Genomic DNA, 22898 nt, shown 5'->3' with positions numbered 1-22898 from the left:
GTGAAATCTATGTTTCCAACTTTCTACCGTAGTTTATAGTCTACATTATTCGTACTATGTCATTATTTTTTATCTGTAAATAGATTAGAGAATAAAGATTTTAAGGTTGGAGTTCTAAATTTCATACGATATTGATTTCAGAAAATATTAAATAAATAGGGTTTTTCTTTCTCGACGTATTTGTAGTAAAACCAAATAACTATATTTTTTCTTCAATACAGTGGTATTGACACAACCATGGCGACAATATCATTCGCTAAAAGTTTGGTTAACCCAGGTGAGACCTTATGAGCTTTTTTCTAGTTTAAATAACACGATTTTTTCCATTTATTATACAGTTATTTTATGCGGAAATATAACAAATTAGTATGTTGAATGTATGATGTTCAATATTCACATTCGCACTATGCGACATATTATGTAAATGTTTTCATTCTCTACGTTTGAAGGAATAGTCTCGGTTTTTTCAGAAATCTTTTTGTAAGAGACATTAACTATTAGACCATGATGAATGCATTAAGATTAAGATATGATTTAACGTTGCAGTTCTACCTAGTTTCATTTCGTATAAGAAATTTGCACTTGCCTCTTAAATCTTATTTATTTTTAGCACTGAAAGTATTTCTGAAGCAAACCCCATGTGCAAATGTACGTGTCAGTGGAACACCCGCACTAACACCTCTAAGTATTATACTTCGTAGAAATTATGCTGAAAAACAAGTATTTGAGAGAACAAAGCCACACTGTAATGTTGGTACTATTGGCCATGTAGATCATGGAAAAACCACATTAACTGCTGCTATAACTAGAGGTATTTCATAGTTCATATACTAAAAAAAATATTTTGTATTATTGATTTACAATATTAAGATACATCTATAGGTTAAATAATATTAATTGATATAGTATAATTAGTATTCACATTTGATAGCATAATTTGGTACTTTAGTGTTTGTGGTAGTATAATATTATGTTGATAATTGTAAGGCAATTCTCATTTTGATTACTTAGTGTTGGCCGACCGCAACCTAGCACAGAGTAAAGGCTACACAGATATTGATAATGCCCCAGAAGAAAAGGCCCGTGGTATCACTATCAATGTTGCTCATGTTGAGTATCAAACAGAAAAGAGGCATTATGGTCATACTGACTGCCCTGGACATGCTGATTATATTAAGGTAAACTAATTAATTTCAGGTATCTGCTTCATTACTATTTTACATTCTTGTCTATGCTCAAGGAGCCATTGCTCATTTTTTTCATAAAAAAATATGTATTCAGCATTTTTATTAATTAAATTTTTTTTACCATTCATTATACAATAAATTTAATTTATGCAACTTGTATAATAAATGTTGTTACTGTCAAGCTGCATGCACACACATAATTTTACCCACATTCACCTTCGCAAGACACTGTATACCTTTAGTTTTATCATTTCCTATAGATTTTAATGTCTAATAATTAATTTCAAACTCTTATAGGGCAATCAAGACTAGTCTGTTTTAACAATATCAATTCATTATCAAATTCCAGAATATGATTACTGGAACAGCCCAAATGGATGGTGCAATTCTTGTAGTTGCAGCAACAGATGGTGTTATGCCACAGACAAGAGAACATTTATTGCTTGCTAAGCAGATTGGTATTCAACATGTAGTAGTATTTATTAATAAAGTAGATGCTGCTGATTCAGAGATGGTAGAACTAGTGGAGATGGAAATTAGAGAGTTGATGTCTGAGATGGGATATGACGGTGATAAAATACCTGTTATCAAAGGTGAGATAAAGTTTGTATAACTACAGTTCATTTACCTGAAGTTTGAAACTATTAATCACTGTAGGAAATAACATGTTTAGTTTGCAAAATATCACCTATTTACTTGATATAAACTTGTTTGCTTTTCAAACATAGCAAATTGAACTTGCCATGAACTATTAGAAACACAAAACTTATAGGTAAACTCTTCAGCTATACATAAAACAAATTTAGCTTAAATTAATTAAACAAAACATAAATACACATTGTTAAAACAAACCAACTAGCATAAATTAGACAATATTAATTTATTTATTGGCTGGCAGTCTTATTATAGGGACAATATTAAATTTGAGGGTTATTTTTAGTATGGAAGAAAATAAAAAAAATATTATTAATGGAGAATTGTTATATTTACATTACAGGATCAGCTTTATGTGCACTAGATGGTAAAAGTCCAGAAATTGGTGCTGATGCTATCACTCAGCTATTGGACGAAGTGGACGCTTTCATTCCAACTCCAATTAGAGAACTGGACAAGCCATTCCTGTTGCCCGTAGAGTCTGTGCACTCAATACCAGGACGTGGAACAGTTGTTACAGGACGTTTGCACAGAGGTATTTATTAATAGAATTCAAAGCATGATTAGACACTATGTTCTCATACTTCCTTTAACAATGTTGACATTCATCAAAGGTATAAAAAGGGTTATAGGAGTATATCAGTTGGTAAAATTTATTTGAATAGATTCAATATCTTGCTTGTATAATTGATTACAAATGCATTACGAAAATGTATAATTGTGGTTATATTGTTACTGAGATTTTATTTGTAACAAAATTACACTTTGAACTAAAATACTCATTTGCACTAACAGTGATGTAAGAAACTAATTCTTACGGAAGATGGAGATTTTATAATCAAATAAAGTGCTATTCAAATATTTTATATTTTCAGGTGTATTAAAGAAAGGTACAGAGTGTGAAATTGTTGGTCATGGTAAAGTGATGAAAACAACAGTGACTGGAGTGGAAATGTTCCATAAAACACTAGAAGAAGCACAGGCTGGTGATCAATTGGGTGCCTTAGTTAGATCCATTAAGCGAGAACAGATTAAACGTGGAATGGTAATGGCCAAGCCAGGAACTGTTAAGGCCCATGACAATATTGAAGCCGCCGTTTATATCCTCAGCAAGGAAGAAGGTTTGTTTTAATATTTTAATAAGGTCCTGTGACTGTACTTTTATCTGTAATATTCAGTTAAAAAGCGGTACTTATTTAAGAACTATATTATTATTTTCAACTCTCTCTTATTTCCTATTCTCACATATGGAGGATTTACAAGAGTTAGCTATAAATATAAAAATAAATCAAATTAGGGTTTTAATTGCATTTTACGTAATTTATTTAAGGTGGTCGTGCAAAACCATTCACATCATTCATTCAACTGCAAATGTTCTCAATGACATGGGATTGTGCTACTCAAGTCACTATTCCTGATAAGGAGATGGTCATGCCAGGAGAAGATTCTTCGTGAGTATTCAATATTTATGATGACTTCGAAAATTTCACTATGTACTTCAGCTATTCTGTCACAGACAGTTTAAACTTTAGATTTTTTTATTATTTTTTAAAGAAATGACGTTGAATAAATTAAAAAGGATTATACTACAAAAGCCTACGTCTAGAAATGGGTTCCGCATAGCAATCTACACAATATGTTTATATAACAGATATATAATGCAAATTATCAATATTCATAAAAAATAATAACCACATTAAAAAAATATTTTGGAAATAATAACTGTAAAAATAGTAATAATTCACGTATTTCAAATGTGATATTATGATATATACACAAAATTCCATTTTATTTACTATACATGTACAATCTTAAATTTAATAGAGCTCAAATCATAAATGCTTGAAAAGCATGGTTCATACTTGTATACTGTTGCTCCTGAAATATTAGTAGTAAATATATAGTTTATAAGTATATATATATATATTGTTCTATAAGATTTTTTTTTTAGATTACAGCTAAGACTACTCAAACCCATGGTTTGCGAAACTGGACAAAGGTTTACATTGAGACTTGGTGACATGACTCTGGGAACTGGTGTTATCACCAAGATCAACAAAGACCTTTCAGAAGAAGATAGACTCAAGCTTCTAGAAGGAAAGAAGGCTAGGGAAAAGGCTGCCGCGAAGAAATGAACAGTTTTATAGTATTAAGAATAGGATTGTAGTTTATTGTATTATGCATTTAAAATAAAGGTGTAACAGACCCTTTCTTAGTATTTATTATTCTACTTTACTAACCATACTTTCTCCACTTCTGGCTGTTGAAAATCATGTTCAGAGATGAAATTAGTGTTTCTAATTATTCAATGAGAATCTTGATTCTGAAGCTTCCAATAGCAGTGGCAAATGGACTGAATGTGCGTCTTAGTGCAGATACAATCCACTCTGTTGCACTGATGATGTGAAGTCGAGATCGCAATCGTTATTTGTAGAATCGGTGCAAAAATGTATTATATAGATTAAAATGAAATAATCAAATTGTTTGACCAAAAATGATCACTGTTATCAATTATGGTCACTTGACCATTAAACTCCGAGTCAGAGTTCTCCTTTGTTACATATGGCCAATTGTCCTGTACGGCTGTGAAGCTTGGACAATTAAAGAAGATACCCGCCGGCGCTTAGAAGCATTTGAGATGTGGTGCTATCGTCGCATGCTTCGTATCAGCTGGATCCAGAAGGTCACTAACGAGGAGGTTCTGAGACGAGTTGGAATGGTGAAAAAACTTATGCGGACCGCTACCACCTCCTTCAACTAATAATAATGGGGAAAACGGCGTGTTGGTCGAAGGAAAAAGTCATGGCTTCGCAACGTCAGGGAGTGGAGGGGTAGGTATTGCAAATGCAGAAGAGTTGCTGCATCTGGCGCAGGACAAGACGCGGTTCAGAAAACTGACGGCCAACCTCCAGTAATGGAGAGGCACTTGGAGAAGGAATTACGGCTGTATTTTAGGATGTTTTAACCTTCCATAGTTTTGAATATTACTGTTTTTGTATTTGATTAAAAAGGAAGCAACATCTAATATTTATTATGGTATTGTAGTTAAAAGTATGATGCAAGATGACTCATCATTATTTAGTAGGTACTTACAATGAAATAGGTTAGGTTAATAGGATTTGTTACTTTGTTTAAACAAAATACCTTTTATTTTTATAACTTTATTGAAAAAGTATCACCACAATTTATTTTTAAAATGTTTAATTGTAACAAAAAAAAATGGAATAGATGAAGTTAACAAAATGTTAGGATACAAACCTCTAGTTTTACATTTATTGGTGCCTGTATTGGACAATACATCACAAGCAACATTTCCAAAATCTTATTCATTTAATACTAAAAATACAATAAAAATAATACAAAGAATGAATTTCAACAGATCAGGACATAGCTTAATGATTAGCGCATGAGCCAATTTCAAAGTTATGATGAAAAAACTGTTGTTTTTTTTAGCTTCACTGGATTTGAACTAAGTTTTTATTTACAAGTCTTCATCTTCCTCTGGGAGAGCAGTATCTTGAGCTTCTTTAAGATCTTTTTCAATTTGGTTTTGCCATTGTGGGTCCATAGTAACTTCCGGTGGAACAAGGGCAGGCATAGCCACAAATTCAAGGTTTCCATCACCAATCAACTTTCTTGCTAGCCATAAGAAGGGCTTTTCAAAGTTGTAATTTGATTTAGCAGAGATGTCATAGTACTAGAACAGAAAAGTGAATATTAAATTACAATAATGAGTGAAGATTTCAAACTTAATTTTGATTAGAAAACAAAAAAATTTAAAGACAGTATCTCATAGGTATTAAATTAACATGAATCACACATGAAATTATATATTTACAAAACAATAGCATGGAGTTATTAATGAAAAGTATGTATTACCTGTAAGTTCTTTTTCCTGTGGAATACAATAGTCTTAGCTTTAACTTTCCTGTCCTTTATGTCCACTTTGTTACCACAAAGTACAATGGGGATACCTTCACACACTCTGACTAAATCTCTATGCCAATTCGGTACATTTTTATATGTGACACGGGAGGTTACATCAAACATAATGATAGCACATTGACCCTGTATGTAATAGCCATCTCTGAGTCCACCAAATTTCTCTTGTCCAGCTGTATCCCACACGTTAAATCTGATAGGGCCTCGGTTGGTGTGAAAAACAAGGGGATGAACTTCAACACCGAGTGTGGCGACATATCGTTTCTCGAACTCTCCAGTCAAGTGGCGTTTCACAAAGGTAGTTTTTCCAGTACCTCCATCTCCGACCAATACACATTTAAAAGTGGGCATATCATCCGTCATTTTTAAATATTTACTTGGTACTCTCCTGAAAAAATACACAAATAATTAACATTACAAAAATAGAAAGCATGACAACATCTTGAAAAGATAATGCGTATGACTTTTTTGTTTACGTTACGAAACAGTATTTTTAGTAGTTATACTGATAAAAAACACTATATCTAGATTTAAATTGTTCTTAAAACAAATGAGAACTGACAAGAAGTAATTTCAAGTTTTTGATCAAATGGCGCTCAATTATCCTCACAGGAATTTAGCTTGATAGTACCGAACACAAGCGAGAATTACACTATAATTACATAACTTATTAAATAAATACAATCATAACTCGAAAGAATTAAGTATATAGAACTTAATCACAATATTTGAAAGCACTATTTACCAAGATTAACTAAGAAATTCGAGATTAAACTCCGTGGTCTTAAAAGTCGTTACGGCTCACAATGGCGTCACTTGACTAAACGGAAGAAAACTCTGACATCGGCAACTGAACGACAGTCTAGATGACAGCTGCAGTCAATTGAGTGACCAAAATTGTATTTAAATATATATTTATATTTCTTGCTATGAATTTGTCTTTAACAGTTTAGTTCAAAACTTTATTTTTTATTTTTATGTATTTTTAAACATTTCATTACTATTTCGAGACATATTATTAAAATATGTTATTTAAAAGTAATTGATATGATCCTCTTCTACTCTTTTTTACTCATATCCGCAATACTGACGTCATAAGTCACAACCTTTGGCGCCATCTATAATCAGGTGCTGCTAGACGTATAAAAATTACCTTATTTCAGGCTGAATTTAGGAAACTGATACATATAGGCAAACAAGATGCAACAGTGCTATTTTTTTAATAAATGCTGTACAAAATAAGTTACCCAACTTGATGAGGTTATAAACGAAAATAAACTACATATAATCATATATTTTCTTATGAAAATATAAAAAAAAGCTTATAAATTAAGTACTTAACATTTTAGAAATAATATCGTATTATTCTATAAATGATTATATTGATAGTTATGTGCCGGCCACTTTTGTAGTTATTTTTTTTTATAGAACAGGGGGCATATGGGCAGGAGGCTCATCTGATGTTAAGTGGTACCGCCGCCCATGGACACTCTCAATGCCAGAGGGCTCACGAGTGCGTTGCCGGCCTTTTAAGAATTGGTACACTCTTTTCTTGAAGGACCCTAAGTCGAATTGGTTCGGAAATACTCGGCAGCTGGTTCCTCAAAGTTAGCGACTAGACAGCTACTATTCGGCAAATCGCACCAATTATCTAATTTTTTTTTATGTGATGCTTACGTCTCCTATATTCCATCTTGTTCAATCCTAAAACTGTTTCTTAAAATTTTAGGGAGCCCATAGCAATAGCTAATAATAATAAGAAACCCTAACAGTTATTATTTCTTCTAGGTCTCTACAGTGAGGCTATGGAATTCACTTCCTATCCCTATTCGCTACTAACTAACTACTAACTGATCTTAAATGATCGTGAGTCATATGTTTTAATTGCTTTGTTTTGTTCCATTAGTTTTGTATAAATAAGAGAGGGAGAGATCGCTCGAAATATTTAAAGCCAGATGCTCTCTTTTTTATTGAATTGTGTCACTTGTATTATCAAGTTGATAATAAATAAAATAAATAAATACATATATTAAAAACACACATTAAATAAGAAGATAACAAATAATGTTTTTTTATAATCGTCTTAATATTCTTTCATGGAAGATTTGTTTTACAATTATCACCTCTCAAAATTTACCGCAGAATCGCAGAATCCTAAATTCCAAAAAATATTAAATCCACGCATTCCTTCTCAGCTTGAAACCACGTTTACCTTAATCATGTTTTTTTTCAAATCAGTTATTTTTATGAATATATGTTATAAATTATTAATCACATGTGTTTAACATAAAAAATTCACGCTACCAGTTAGCTAGTTTTGTCAAAAGCAGAGTCAATCTACTTGGTAAAATATAAATGGAAACTAGCAACACCACATGTTGTTTCGTGAAAATTTTCTTCAGTTTACTGACGGATAGAAGTTTCGTTCGTTCGTTGTATCGATTTTTTGAGTGAAGTGAACTAGTGTTCGTGTCCTTTAGTTTAGTGACGTTCGTTAAGAAAATATCTGTGAATGGGATTGTGTAATAAGATAAAACCTTTATTTGGTGTGTGATTTTCTGTAAAGGATGACGAAGGACAGGTTTGCGGCGCTACAAGCGGTAAGCGGTGTTTTACTTTGGCAAGTCCTAGATAACCAATCGTATTCGAATGACCTCGAAATCACAAAGAAGTAGCATTTAAACTATGCGTCTCTTACTGCAGATTAACTGTTAGGAAAGACTCTTCACTATAAGGCAGATACTTATCTAATAGGATTCTTATCGCCCCACCCGTAAATGTTTAGAATGACCCTAGACAGTCTGTGGTTACTTTAAACAGTTGTTGCATTCAGTGGGTTTTACCAATAACGCCTACATCGATTTATTCTTGCCCGGACCTTACAAGCTTTGACTCATCAGGAAATATTTGAATGTAACCTTGTTGGTGATATAATTCACACTTAATTTTTAGATGGTCCATATCCACTTTGACTAAATGAAATTTTGTGAAAGCAATTATTACTGTTTGTTTATCTGTGAATTCATTCCATTTTATATAATCACTTGATTTTATTTCCCATTTAAACCATAAGGAAGTAGAGATTCTTTGAGCATGATTATTTACCTTATATATGATAAGAAATTTTGCTCATGATGCAATTATAAAACATTATTATTTACTAGAATTAGTGTGATAAGTTGCTTTATACAATCAATTGGACTAGGTTGGAAAAAATTCTTTTTTTAATTTTTATCATTTCTCAGATTGTTTAGGGGATGATTTTTAACACCATCTAAAAGAGAAGAATTTATACACTTAAGGTAGAAATGTATACTTATACCCGGTTATTGTACCAAGATCTTTGAATAAATTATTTTACTGAAAGCCATAAATCAGCAAAGATTTTGCATTTTATGTTTATTTGATACTTCTGTTTTGCATATTAAATTTTTTAATATGAAAGTGACACATGCTTGTGTAAGTTTTTTTATTAATATAAATTAGGGGTTGGGTTTACAATTCAATACCTTGAATTTGATTATTCTGAGTATGTACTAATCTAAGCGTCCAAAAAACGAATTATTATCTAGTTTGGTTAGGTTAGTATATTAATATTTCATTTTAAATAACTGTCCAAAAAACGAATTATTATCAAGTTTGGTTAGGTTAGGTTATGTTAGGTATTGAATTGTAGACTTTAACCAAAAATCAGTTCTATATGTAAAACTGAATAAAAAATAATTTTAATAATTCTTATAATTTAAGCATAGTACAAATCCAAATTAATTTATTATACTACATACTGGTACACAATACCAGAACCACAATATGAGTATGTATATATAATTAAAATGTAATTATAACAAATTAGAATGTCTAAATTTTAATTCACTTTCCATGCCTAAATCAAGTCTGTTGACAAGACGAGAGAAACTGGCAAGGAACTCAAAAAAAAAAAAAATTTTTTTACAATCACTGTATACCTGAAAAATATTTAGGGTATTAGGTACTAAAAATTTATGAAAAAGCTACCCCCCTTACAAATGTTTAATAAATACATACCTCATTAATGTTATAAATTAAAATTTATAAGAAACTTATTGATATTTCTATATAATATCAGGATATTTTGAGTTTTATTCTGATAGGCAACATTGATCAATTAAATTTATTTTTCTTATTTATTTAAGTTAACCACATCATACAAAGTACTTAATGATGGTTTCTTTAAAACCGATCTGCCCACTATCGATCTGGATAAATACTGTTTACCAACAGGTCCTAAGTCCCGCACCAGAATTACATTTCAGAAAGAATCAAACTGAATTTTAGAATTTTCTTAACCATTTCCTCTATGATAGAGGCCTTATATCGAATGAACTTGCGTAAAAGCCTTAGTAAGGGTTAGCGACACTCAGACAGAAGTAATTGGCTATCCGAGCTTGTAAAATGCTGCCAGCGTTTTAACATAAAGGAAATTTAGTACTTGACCTCTTTACAATTTTTATCTCTGAACTCGCGATCTGCGAACGCAATAAAACAAAATAAATTGGAACGATTTCGAAGCGTGCAGTATGTATTTTAAAACATAGTAAGTACTTAAATATAAAATTTTGTAAATTATATGCTGCTAATGCTCTCGATGAGACGTTCAAATTATATAATAGTTTGGGGAAAATTTTTAAAGAAAATTCACATTTTTTAAGAAGGTTTACTATTTACATGCAACTACAATGTATGTTTTGTTCGATAATTATTTTTGCCATAAGAAATATTGGTGCTTCTGATCAAAATACCGTGAGAATTGGTTTTCGTAGTCCTCTCGTGATGTTAACCTGACAGTGTCTAAAGAATTTTTCGGAGACCGAAACAGGTGGAAATCTGAAGGTGCAAGGTCAGGACTATAAGGTCCAACGTGCAACGCATTAATACTTCCTAGCCAAGCTCTCTCAACTTTTGCTGAATGTGTGAGGTCTTGCGTTATCATAATGATAAAAAAACCACACCCCTTCTGTTGATTAATTCCGGCCGCTTTCTCTCAACTTCTCGCTTTAATCTCATCAGTTCTTCGCAGTAGAGCAACAGAACAGCTTAGCACACAGCATCACCTTGTTGCGAGTTAATCCAGGTTTCGCCACAGTCTGTGAAGCCTGACCGGCCTTAGACCACGACTTTTTTCGCACGTTCTTGTCGAACGTGATCCACTTTTCATCACCCGTTATAAGCTTCTTCAAAAATGGTTCTGTTTCATTACGTCGTATTAAAGAATCAGATCACGGTTCATTAAGTTTCTTACAATGAGCTCGTGAGGTACCCAAATATCGAGCTTCTTTGTGTACCCAGCTTTTTTCCAATACGCCAAAAAGTGTTTTGTGTTCAATTCCCATTTGAATTTGTAATTAAGTACCTTCATTAAAATCTAAACTTTTAATGATAACAAAACCAGTCAGATACCAAAAATGACAAAGAGGTTTGATAACAAGTTCATATATAATTCGAAAAGACTTTCCCCAACCTAATATATTTATTTATTACTTGTACAGCTAACATAAATTATTTATAATAACAAATAATAACATTAACAATATAGCCAGATAGATACATAATATCAACCTGAAAAAATGTTCATAGGTTTACAAAAGGGAACAAACAATAGAAATTATTAAATAGATTTAACTAAGAGATACTTTTAATTTGGCTGTGTTGTGTGATGATGTAAAAGTAGGAGTAAGTACGTAAAGGTGTGTGTGTGGGTATGCTCATGATTCAGGTGTTTTTTGCTCTATGGATATTCTTAATACCTACATTCTTACCTTCTAAGATAGCTTAAACAAGTCTAGGCTTAAATATTGGTCGTTCGGGTCCATTCGCTTTTGTACGGTGCTTTCGTTAGATTTAATTTCGTTAAGCCTAAAATATGTTGTTTCATTTTTTAGTATGAACGCTTTAACGGTTGGTTTTATATTGCAAAATAACAGTAACTGCTTCGAAGCGTTGAAATATTGTGTCGATTGAATAGCTTTAGGGTCACTAAGTCAGACTCCTGTTCGTCACAACACACACATACGGTAATTATAATTCGCATTAAGTTTCGATTCCGATCTCACAAGCCATTCACGACCTTCACATCCATTACGACTTAGAAAAAAACAGCTTATATTTTTTAGAATTCGTGAGCTGTAGGTTTTCTTGTATAAGCAACCCATGGCATTTTGTCTGTCTGAATGTACAATGCTGACATTGTATTACTATTAATAAATAGAAAAAAAGCATATTAGTCTTGTATTAATTATTTTGAGTAAGGAATAAAATAAAATAACTTCTAAAACTTATTAAAACCCGACTGAGAGAACCCCTTGTTGTTTAAAAAAAGTACTATAGGCCTCATATAAAACCAGGGGACAAATAGCACATGACGTATATATAAATATAGTTAAATTTACTTTGTGACAAACCGTCGTATTATAGATCAAACCCGAAATATCAAATCCACATTTTCCGCAGAGTTTGTAACTTATAGTGATTAGTATCGTGTGGTTTGATAAGGGCTATCGGCTGTGGCAGCATCCGGCGCCCGGCCTTCGTCAGGTTGACTCATAGACATCCGTCATCCTTGCGTCACTCCGAACAGGGCCTTGAATGGGGAAATTAAAGAACAAATACAGTTGTAATTGGTTCAGATCGATCATAATGTACAATTTACGGTTGTACTTATTAGTAATTTTTTAGCGAACGAACGCACCACACGCCATTTGGTACAGCGCATGGAGTGAGAAACTACAAATCAAATCAAAAATCATTTATTCATATAGGTAACATAATGTACACTTATGAACGTCAAAATATACTTTAAATGATTCTAATTTTAGATTAACTGCCAGTTTTCCAATCAAGGGCGCAGAACGGAAGAGAAGAACAGGCAAATAACATTAACAAAAAAACAAACTTAACTAAAACAAATATGGATAAACTATGAGTCACTACAGATTATAAGTTATGTAATTTTCTTATTAAGTTAATTTTATGTAAAGTTATGTTAAATAATTCCGTTTTATCCGGTATTATCATAATAAGCTTTTAATTTGAAACTCGTTAGCTGTCAAAATGGGATTCAATTATTCTGATCATATCTGATTTCATTGTTTCAAGCTTTATAAGGTTGGAATTATGTTTTTTAACGGCTTTTGTGATTATCATCCCAATGCAATTTTTGTTTTGACGGAAAACCAAACCTGCGGTATACATGTGCGTACATTTGTAAAGCGCAAATTGACTTATGATGCCGAACTAACGCCCGAACGCAATAATTAATCCACAACCTCAGATTGTTTTCAATCTAAGATTGTGGATTAATTATCAGACCGTGAAAGTCGATCGATCTCCTATAAGCATCCCAATAATCAAACTCTACGAAGACAATCCATTTTTGGCGACGGATTGACTGTAATCTTTTCGCTCTTTACACTCATATTTGATAAACAATATAAATCGAATTAAGCAAAAAAACTGTACAAATCATATTAAAATAGCTTCTTAAGCTTATAGCTTCTTCTTAATTAAGTATTTTAAAAACTGCTGTAATCTTTAAATATTGGCACAATTGAACTATCATTTTCATACAAAGGTCTATCCACATACACCGATCTGACCTACCATGGATAGCTTGTTTCGACAGATGGCTATAACAATCCGTCGATTGGTTATTGGCACTGTTTTATCAATATTTGGATGGTAAAAAATGGATTGAGATAGGTTATTAGGTTTGGGCGTAAAAGTCCTTTATTAATACATAAAGTTAATTCATGTTTAAATATAAAATTTTCTACACACATACTTACTTAAATGAAAATATTTTTCATATAATATTTGGGCTAACAAGTGGAACAACATGATTAAAAACAGAAAGCGTGAATCCAAATTACAAAGTTGTAAGTAATTTAAATATTTCTTGAGAAACGTTAAAGCTATGAAAATTTTCTTCGCGATTGTTTTATCTAAACAACTTTCTTCCTTGAACTTAATCTGATTGCATCTAAAATTCTATAGCGCTTTTCATTTAAAATGGTATAATTGACCTTGGTTTCCTGATCGAATTTCCTCGAATTTGTGAAGTAACATTTTTGTTTTAACGAGCATTGAATGAGATAGACAGGCCACAGGATGTGCTCGGATGATATGTACAAGAAAATGTTTATTTATTTCATAAATACACACATTATCTTTACAGCCTATGCCAATACGACAATGTGGAGAAACATTTAATTGAATATAATAATGTACATAAAAATTAGACACAAAATATACACAATATCGTTACTGTGAATTCACTGCGAACATACAAATATGTCGATAGTATCGGAGACAGCATTTAGTAGGCCCAACGTCCTGGATTACGGGGATCTGTGCAACAGACTGATGGTGGATGTTAATGTACTTCTAAACAGAACTGTTTTAATCTAATGTAATTAATATTAATAAAGCCGTCGCCGCATTTTTAGATACTACATACGAAAAAAATAATAGCTTACATTTATCTACATGATTATTTGTGAGTGTGTTACTTAGAGACTGTAAGACGGCTTTGTCAGATGACATATCATCTGTTTAATTGAAAATGGAATTTTTAAAAGGGGTTAGTGATAGTTTTTCATTTACATTTTACCAAAATTGTTCGCCTTCTGTCTTGCTTGAGCAAATATGAGATAGTTGCAGTCGTTACTAATAACATTTCTAATTATATACAAACAAAATGCGTTTTAATTTGCATTCAAGCTCTGTGATATTGTCATAATTATAGTTATCAGAGTTGTTGCAGCGTTCCAAGCGTTGGAAAACTTTTAAATTGAATTTCTGCGTTATTTTGAAGTGCACTATTATGAACATGAAGTGTTAGGGAAGCGTTTTGAATAGAATACATTGTCATCATACTTCTTTATAATCTTAAATCCATCAACTAGTACTAGTAGTAGCTTTTAAACACGTCTCCCTGGTTCGATATCCTGCTGATAGAGGACAAATATTTGTTTTTAATTTATTTTATTATTCTTTATTTCTCAAGATTTCATATGGAACATGGTGTAATGATTGCAGCTCCTTACAAACATTGTGTAAAAAAATCTTGGCAATTATAAAGAGAGGCGGCCACATTTTCTCTTCCGTTATACGCCCTTGATTTGAGAAGTGGCAGTAAATGTAAAATTAGAATAATTTTATAAATATTTAATTTTTTTTGACGTTCATAGGTGTACATTATGTTACCTACATGACTAAATGATTGTTGATTGATACATATCAAGAAAAGTATACCTTTCATGGTCGGCTACGATCTTGCGAGGCCCTCGTAGTGACAGGTCCATGGGCGGTGTCCTGTTTCATAAAATCTAGTCATCACAATCTCGTTACGATTTTTTGATCAGTTTTAGGTATATTTTTCTTGAATCATAATTGACCTTTAGGTGTTAACTACTAAAGCCACGGCCAGAATTATACTAAAAGGGTTTTAAATTAGCATGAGTTCATTATTGTTTTTGAATCACACTTTTGAAGGAACATTGTATTGGATTAAACACGTTTATCACATTCTTGCACATAACTTGTTAAACCGCGACGGTTTACGAATAAAGAGTCAGAATATAAAGGAAATATAATTATTAAACTGTATTTTAAATCTTGGTTGGTTTTACGAATATCTAGCGACCTGTTCAACAGTAATTCTTAAATTTCAGTCATAAAAGCGTAATGAACACGCATAAACCTTCTTCGAGAATCACATTGTCTATTGGGGAAAAACCCGCCAAAATCCCTTCGGTAACTTCTGAGTTCTGAGTTTCTCGCGTTCTTACAGAGAGTTACAGCCGGGTTACGTAATTTTATAATATGTTAAAATTGTTTGCAAATAAGTTTATGTAAGTAATATTTTGTCTATCACATAGAAGAGTATCGTTGGGATTTTAAAATGGTCGTCGAGAAACGTTCGTCTTATTTTTTATGTGTTCCTTTGTATTAGTCTCAGAACTTGTTACTAAATTTACGCTTTGGTTATTGTACTAAGAATACAATATATATTCGTAAAGTTAATAAATATACATATATGTGTAGAAGTTACGTTCAGCGTGTGACTTTAATGTGGCGATAATTCAAATAATAGTTCTTTATATATTTCGATTCAGATAGTAAATGTAAGCACAACAAAGTTATTTTACTTCGAAAACTTAAAGGGTGTTCTATAAAATATGAGTAGATAAATAAGTAAGTAAGTATTTGGCACTAAAGAAAGTATGACTTTCCTGTGTCTAAAACGTATCAGATTTTTTTTGAGCCATAGTTAGTGTTAAGAGTTGATGCTAAATATACTCGAACGGACCTTGCCTTACTAACTGTTTTAATTTATAAGTAATTAGGGAATGAGTGTCGATAACAGTTATTCAAAGGTACAATTTTCAAAGGTAAAATATGTTATGTACATTAATGTGTATGTATGTCATATGACTTAAAGAGTTAACAGTTGCCTCTGTTAAAGACGTAATGGATATGCTAAAAGTATGCACACAATGTGTATGCTTTAGAAGTTTAAGAAATTAAAACCTAAAATCAATGCGATAATTGAATAATAACTAGAAACCAGGGCAGCATGTGGTGTTAGTCGCATCGGAAATAGACTCGGTTCCCAATCAACTTTGTCAATGCAGTGTAATACATGACATCTGTATGTCGTTCGTGTTTTAAATGCAGTTTAAAAATTACATACGTGTGGAGGTTATAGAAAATGTGGTATTGATTAGTGTATTCATAGCTTTTTAAAGCAATAAGTAACATTGTTATATGTAGTTTTATAAACCAACAGTCAATTGGTGATTTTGGTGCACAAAAATGTTGTTACATTATGTAAAGAGAAACTATATTTTCTAGGAAATGTGATAATTCTTTTAACTCTTAAGCTTAAATATAGAAAGCGTTCAGGCAGGACAGTTGAACAATTTAATGTGAAAAAAAAAAAACAATAATTTGAGTTGTCTATATAAAAATGACTGTGAATAAAATTAATGAAAACTCGAGAATGGCTTGACGAGTGAGTATATATATATATGTATAAATTTCTTCAAAAATTTCTGTTTCATAGCGGCAATTTGAGATTCTGTTTGGTGATATTAAGTTCACCGGGACATCTAAAATAATAAAAAAACACTTTTCATGTGTTAAAATCTACGTGAATTATGCCAGGCTGAATGAATAGCGGTTTATGTACTTTCCACGAGTTAACGGAGTTTAGATATATGAGATTTATTTAGATATGGCTTATTCGTTTCTTAAAAGATAACGTCATGATAGCGTGGAAATGTCAAAACAAGCTTGTATGATAAAAATTCTTTATGAAACTCGTTGTTAAACGCTTATGTAAGTCTACAAGAATGGAAGTACAATTACCATTCTTTAACTGAAACGTAGTTTGAAAGCGAATGGTTCAACCTCAAGAACAAAAGGTTAAACTCTGCCATTTCGCCCTGTTGCCCTAGTACCAATTAGTACACAATCTGCGCAAAAGGAATAAAAATTAGTTGATTTATCAAGCGATTTAGATCGAGTTTATTAATAGACCTTTTAATCTTTTATTAGCTAAGTTGCTGATTTGCGATTTTTACATAAGCTTGTTATTGCAGACTAGTATCGCATTTTTTTTATATAGATTGTAATTTTTGTAATTCAGATTTTACCGTACAAAATAGTTTTTAATCACTGTTTGTATCGTATCTTTATTTTCTTATGTCTCAAATATCGATCAAAATCTAGATAAAATCAAGTTTATACTTAGAATGTTTTTAAAATATTATACCGATATATCTATCTATACCATCATATATCTATTTATACCATTATATCATACCATATATCTATTCATACCATGCGTATTGCAGACCATAGAGGAGCTTATATAAAAATGTTCTTTTTTCAAAATTAAAAGAATGTGAACCTGAATTCCATAGGGTTCGTTTATAAGTGTATTACGAAGCACTATAAGATAATCCTATGCTTACCTTACACGTTCAATTTGCACTTGACAATTTTCAAATAAATAGCTTATTTTGTTAAGTTAAAGTAGCTTGTTTAACATGCTTCCAGAGCTTTATAAACACAAAGTAGAATTATATGTGATTCTCAACCTGGGGTCATGCAAACCCTGTATACATATTATAATCTACAACAGAAGGACGAGATTTACAAGATTGTACCCAAGTTTTTATTGTATTGATTTGGCATGTCCCCTAAAATCGTTGAACTATTTTTTAAAGCTACAATGGAAATGCATTTGCGCATCCACTGTGGTACTTGACCAACACCAGAAACTCTGCTTTTCAAAGACTGGTTGATACCCACTTAAACTCTTCAGGTAGTTCCTACAAGGCCGCGTTAGAAACCCTGGGATCTCTCTTACATTCTACCGTAGCTTCAACGTCTTAAATCAAATCGATGATTCGAGATAGGAAATGTTCATATCATCTCCTATTAACTCCTCGTGTTCCAAAGTTCAGTCTGTAATATATTTTATATTACCTATTTGAATTGAAGTTAAGGTTCATCATATATAGCTCGAAGTAATATTTAGCACTAAGTCTCAATCAATCTCAATATTCTAAGATATCCTTACAATATCCTAATTAACTAAAATAGCGCAGCAAGCAATGTGTTTATTTAGACGATGCCCTGGGGGGTTACGAACGCTTCAAGCATGACTAACACAACAAACAAACACAGTAAAATGCACCTTAATAGCTAGCAATAAAGACGCAATTTGAATAATCCGAGTAATATTGAATCAACTATAGCCTTGCTCATTGCTAGGTGTTTGAGGTCAATCGGTCTTAAATATGTAATTTGTTGAACACAGACAGCCCCTACGAAATTTCTAGCCAAGAATTGTAGGCACCAATTGTGACATGGCTGCAATGAAATTTAAATGTAGTAGTAAATCCCAATAAGTTTTACGAAGCCTTCTTGCACATCTTAAATGTTTTACAGTTTATCTAAAATCAGGTATTTTTATTCTATATGCATCGTGTTCGTAATTTCCGAATCTCCATATTTCTTAACGGTTTTTCTGTGTCCTATATAAATTTTAACGAAAGCATAAAGTGTCACAAAACAATTAATTTTGTAAAGTACTGGCAAAAAATTAAACATTTTGCGTGACCAGCTCACATAGTTTAAACACTACACCATATATAACGTCACATTGTAAATAACGAGGTAAATATTAGATATATTTTGTGGGTTTACGAATAAAACCTATATTCGTGTTATTTTTACGCCCTTGTGCATAGTTAAGACAGAATCAAAATGTTCACTAAAGGAAAATGAAGTAAGATATTTCGTAGAGGAACGAAATGTTTGTAAACGATTACCGAACTTGTCTGTTATGTAATCCCTACCGCGGTCTATCTTTTCCCTTATTGTTACCTGTTTCTACTCACGTCTCTTGCTATGTTATTTGTACCATTTTGTTTTGTTTTTTTAGACAGTAGCGTATAGCGCCTATTTATTGAGAATTTGTTGTCATCCCTGTTGGTTTTAGGTTTGTCCCCTTTTGCGAAAACTGTACATTCTGTCTATGTGTGCATACTCGTACAGTGAAGGAAGGCATGTGACAAATTCAAAAATCGAAGACAGTTAATTCGACTACTCGTATATGAAATAAAAACGGTGAAAGAAAACGGTGCAATCTGGCTAAAACCCAAAAGATATAGATAGGGTTGTGTGTCGAAATCAGTTCATAAAATTTAAGAGCTGGGCTCTTGTCTGCTCCACCCTTTAGCTTTTTCCTTAATCTGATCTATACAAGCCAATCTTCCTCGTCCTCTCCTGCCTTCTATCTTCCCCTCCAAGATGGTAAAGAAGTTGTCGTGTCGCACCAGGTGTCCAATCATCTTCCCCCTTCGGTCAAAATAAAATATGTTAAATCTGTGTCAAAATATTAACGTTAGTTATCTTCTATTAAAACAAATGTAACAAAAGCTACGGCCCAGTGGTTTATACATAGGATAGACATTCGTACGTCATAGTTATGGTAACAATATGAAATTATTTAATGCATAAAACGTGGTAGCACTAGTACCACGGCGGTTGTTAATAGGTTTAAATAGCTGATTTAAAGTATCGATTAAATTAACCATGATATCGCCGAGAACTTCGCAAAATAGGTCACTGAAGTTAACGTCTTATGACAGCCACTTTTCGTTCAAGTAATGTACTTGTTTCTCTGAAAGAATATGCTAGGATTAAGTTCGTTTTAATTAAAAATTTACTCTCATTATTATAAAATATACTTACTTGTTGTAAATATTATTTAAGTTTAAAATTCTAATTAATTGTTTGCTTCAACTTTTTGAGTGCCAAGGTTTTTTTACTCACGTATGCCTAAAATGCAAAGATATAACCTTGATTTTGATGTCAGCTGATTTTAACTGTTTGAGTGCCGAGAAGTGCGATTTTAATTCCGAGAGTTTTTAATTCCTGTTTAAATCTGTTAAAGTTTAATTTAAACAAATTGTTGGTTGCAAGAGGTATGGTTACTTCTTGCCTTTTACAAAAAACAAATGGTCACTAAACAGATACAGACATTCTGAGGCCAAAGGTTCTAGAGCCATTGATTTTTTTAAAGGATTGATATAAAGTGCCGTGTAACAACGACACACAACATTTATATTATATTCAGGAATTTGTACCTACCGAATTGAATATATTTATCCAATAAAATCAAAAGGAACGTTGTGCTCTATTTCATGTACACCACTAATGCGTATTAAAATATTTACCGCGGTCTGGATATAATAAATTATGATCCTTTGGGACGCTGTTCCGTTTAACCTCAGTAAGCTATTTACAGTTAATCTGGGTTACATAAAAAATGAATACAGAACGTGTTGAATAAATCAATAGTAATATCCCACAAGGTTATAGTAACGTAATACTACTAATGCTCGACAATGCAGTTGTATAAAAAAAAATATTTAGGATTAGTATACATTTACGTCTGTATAAAAAAATATGCTGCTAAATATAGTTCTCAATCTTAAGGCTGGCCTCAGACGATAGGGAGGAGAAATAAACTCTACGCCCACTTTTTTAATTACAGTATTTTTTCATGTTTTTAAAGAGCTATAACACCATGCTCCATATAATATCTTAATAAAAAATATTATCTCAAATTAATTTAACTATTTCATAATTACTTATTAAAAACCTAGATTAAAACCTATCCTATTGTAAGATTTCTGTATTGAACTTTTTTATTGACAACAGATTGTTTATAATCTATATATACAACAACTAACGTAGCTTTATTTCAGAAAGTCACACCATATGTTTTGTACTAAATAGACGTATATAATATTACTCTCTCTCTTTCTGTCTCACACCCACACACAAGCGCAAGCGTGGTCTCGCACAATATGCGCATTATATATATTGTATAGAATAAACAAATTTTGCATTGTTTTATAGAAACGATACTCAGAAAATTAAATGATAAAAAATAAATAAATTATTTACTCGATCTATAGAAAAGACAACGACTCGTAAAAAATTCGATTTGTTAGAAAAAGATAACGTTTTATCTTAGCGCTGGGATTTCGCCGTGTAATGTATTACGTAATCCGACACATGTGATAAATTCTAGTTGTCTTTATTTAGTCAGAATTTCGTCGGAAATATCGTATCGTATCACAATTAAACAATTCTCGAAGACGTTATACGATTAAATATGGTTAAATAATAATTGTTTAATATTCCGTATCTGTCAATTGCACTAAATTAGTTTAGCAGCCAGATAAATCATGTTGACGAAAAGCCCGTTGGGGCCTGTGACGCACTTAATAATCATACATTGTTAAAATCCAAATCAATATTTTATTCATGTATACGTAGATAACTGTATGTAGAATTATAAATGTCGAAAAAAGAAATTGGTTTTATATTTATATCTACTGCCAGTTCTTAAATAAAGGGTGTAAAACAGACGATAACTGGGAGTAAACTCTGTTACTCTTTTAAATTGCCAAAGTTTTTTTTCAAAATTTCAGTAGGTACCTAAGTACCCACCACGATTACATTAATTATTGTTATTAAATAAAAAAATATTACAATAATTAACAACAATTTTTAAAAACCAATCGTTTCACTACACGGTTATCGATGAAATTATTAATTTTCTATGTCTACCTTATTTTCTGTCTAAATATGCGGGTAATTACTAAAACTATCAGTCATATATTATTTTATGTCTACTTAACCATATAACTATTTATTCTCTTGCAGGCTTTTTTCGGTAGGTGGTGGTACTTTAAATTAAAATGAATTTGTTGTGACTTAGAGGAAAATATTAGTGTTTTAGTTTAAAAAAAATCAGTGGCGCTACAACCTCTTAAGGTCTTGGCCTCTGAATCTGTTTCATGATCATTTTTTTTAAAATATAATATCCAAGTAGGTGATCAGCCTCCAGTGCCTGAGACACGTCGTAGACTTTTTGGGTCTGAGACATGTCGGTTTCCTCACGATGTTTTCCTTCGAGCAAATGTTAAATGCGCACATAGAAAGAAACTCCATTGATGCACAGCCGGGGACTGAAGTCCTCCGGAACCACAGGTATGATAGTCGCACGCTGAAGCCATTAGGCTAAAACTGCTGATGTTTGAGTTTAAACTGGGTTAAAATAGTAATATGACTAATGTAGTTAAGGAATGAATTAACGGTTAGAATTGTTTGCAATGCGCCAGTCTTGTAATGACATATTAAGAGGCCTATGATTCACCAAATTTCAAGTTTGCTAACTGTATATAAATTATGGGGCTTCTATTCGCTGTTGTATGTTGCAAATACCAATATATTCTACAAGTGATATATGTATGAGCACCTCAGTATATAAATATGATATCTGTATACGTGGAAAATGTGATTCAAAAGAGCGGAATGTTTTAATGAACAAACTCAAGTTACTTAAGCTAACGAGATATCATATTCATAGTTAAAAATATGACCGGTGTCGTAAATTTGTGACGTATTGTTAATGTTGATTTGTTCTACTATAATTTATATTTTTAAGATTTCCATAAAGTCTTTGGGTGTAAGTTTGGTTTAATTTTA

General features: G+C 31.9%; 3 protein-coding genes across 6 annotated transcripts in view; 2 read left to right on the top strand and 1 right to left on the bottom strand.

Moving 5' to 3' along the window:
* The first annotated feature begins 74 nt into the window (after positions 1 to 74).
* On the top strand, positions 75 to 4051 carry LOC110999451 (elongation factor Tu, mitochondrial). The gene is made up of 8 exons (XM_022268509.2): positions 75 to 277; positions 611 to 811; positions 1012 to 1178; positions 1537 to 1780; positions 2185 to 2376; positions 2717 to 2962; positions 3172 to 3292; positions 3793 to 4051. Exons 1-8 carry the CDS (start codon positions 238 to 240, stop codon positions 3974 to 3976), a joined length of 1395 nt encoding a protein of 464 aa, XP_022124201.1. The 5' UTR covers positions 75 to 237; the 3' UTR covers positions 3977 to 4051.
* Positions 4052 to 5035: 984 nt separating this feature from the next.
* LOC110999455 (GTP-binding nuclear protein Ran) lies at positions 5036 to 6665 on the bottom strand. Its single transcript, XM_022268513.2, has 3 exons — positions 6529 to 6665; positions 5721 to 6171; positions 5036 to 5538 (listed from the first exon to the last, which is right to left on the bottom strand). The coding sequence occupies exons 2-3, from the start codon at positions 6144 to 6146 to the stop codon at positions 5323 to 5325; spliced, it is 642 nt and encodes a 213-aa protein (XP_022124205.1). The 5' UTR covers positions 6147 to 6171; positions 6529 to 6665; the 3' UTR covers positions 5036 to 5322.
* A 1485-nt stretch (positions 6666 to 8150) lies between these two features.
* The window catches only part of LOC110999446 (syntaxin-1A), a 60275-nt gene continuing 45527 nt past the window's right edge, over positions 8151 to 22898 (top strand). For 2 of the 4 annotated variants that reach the window (XM_022268503.2, XM_045629971.1), the window contains exon 1: positions 8152 to 8383. In XM_022268503.2, coding sequence (XP_022124195.1) covers positions 8351 to 8383 — 33 coding nt within the window. In that variant the 5' untranslated portion in view covers positions 8152 to 8350. Of the gene's footprint in view, positions 8384 to 22898 lie in introns of all 4 variants that reach the window. The other 2 variants (XM_022268504.2, XM_022268501.2) reach the window with 2 other exon arrangements.

The sequence above is a fragment of the Pieris rapae genome, chromosome 11, assembly GCF_905147795.1.
Source record: "Pieris rapae chromosome 11, ilPieRapa1.1, whole genome shotgun sequence".
Lineage (NCBI taxonomy): Eukaryota > Metazoa > Arthropoda > Insecta > Lepidoptera > Pieridae > Pieris > Pieris rapae.
The sequence above is the reverse complement of the archived record's forward strand: the minus strand, read 5'-3'. Positions and strand labels throughout refer to the sequence as shown.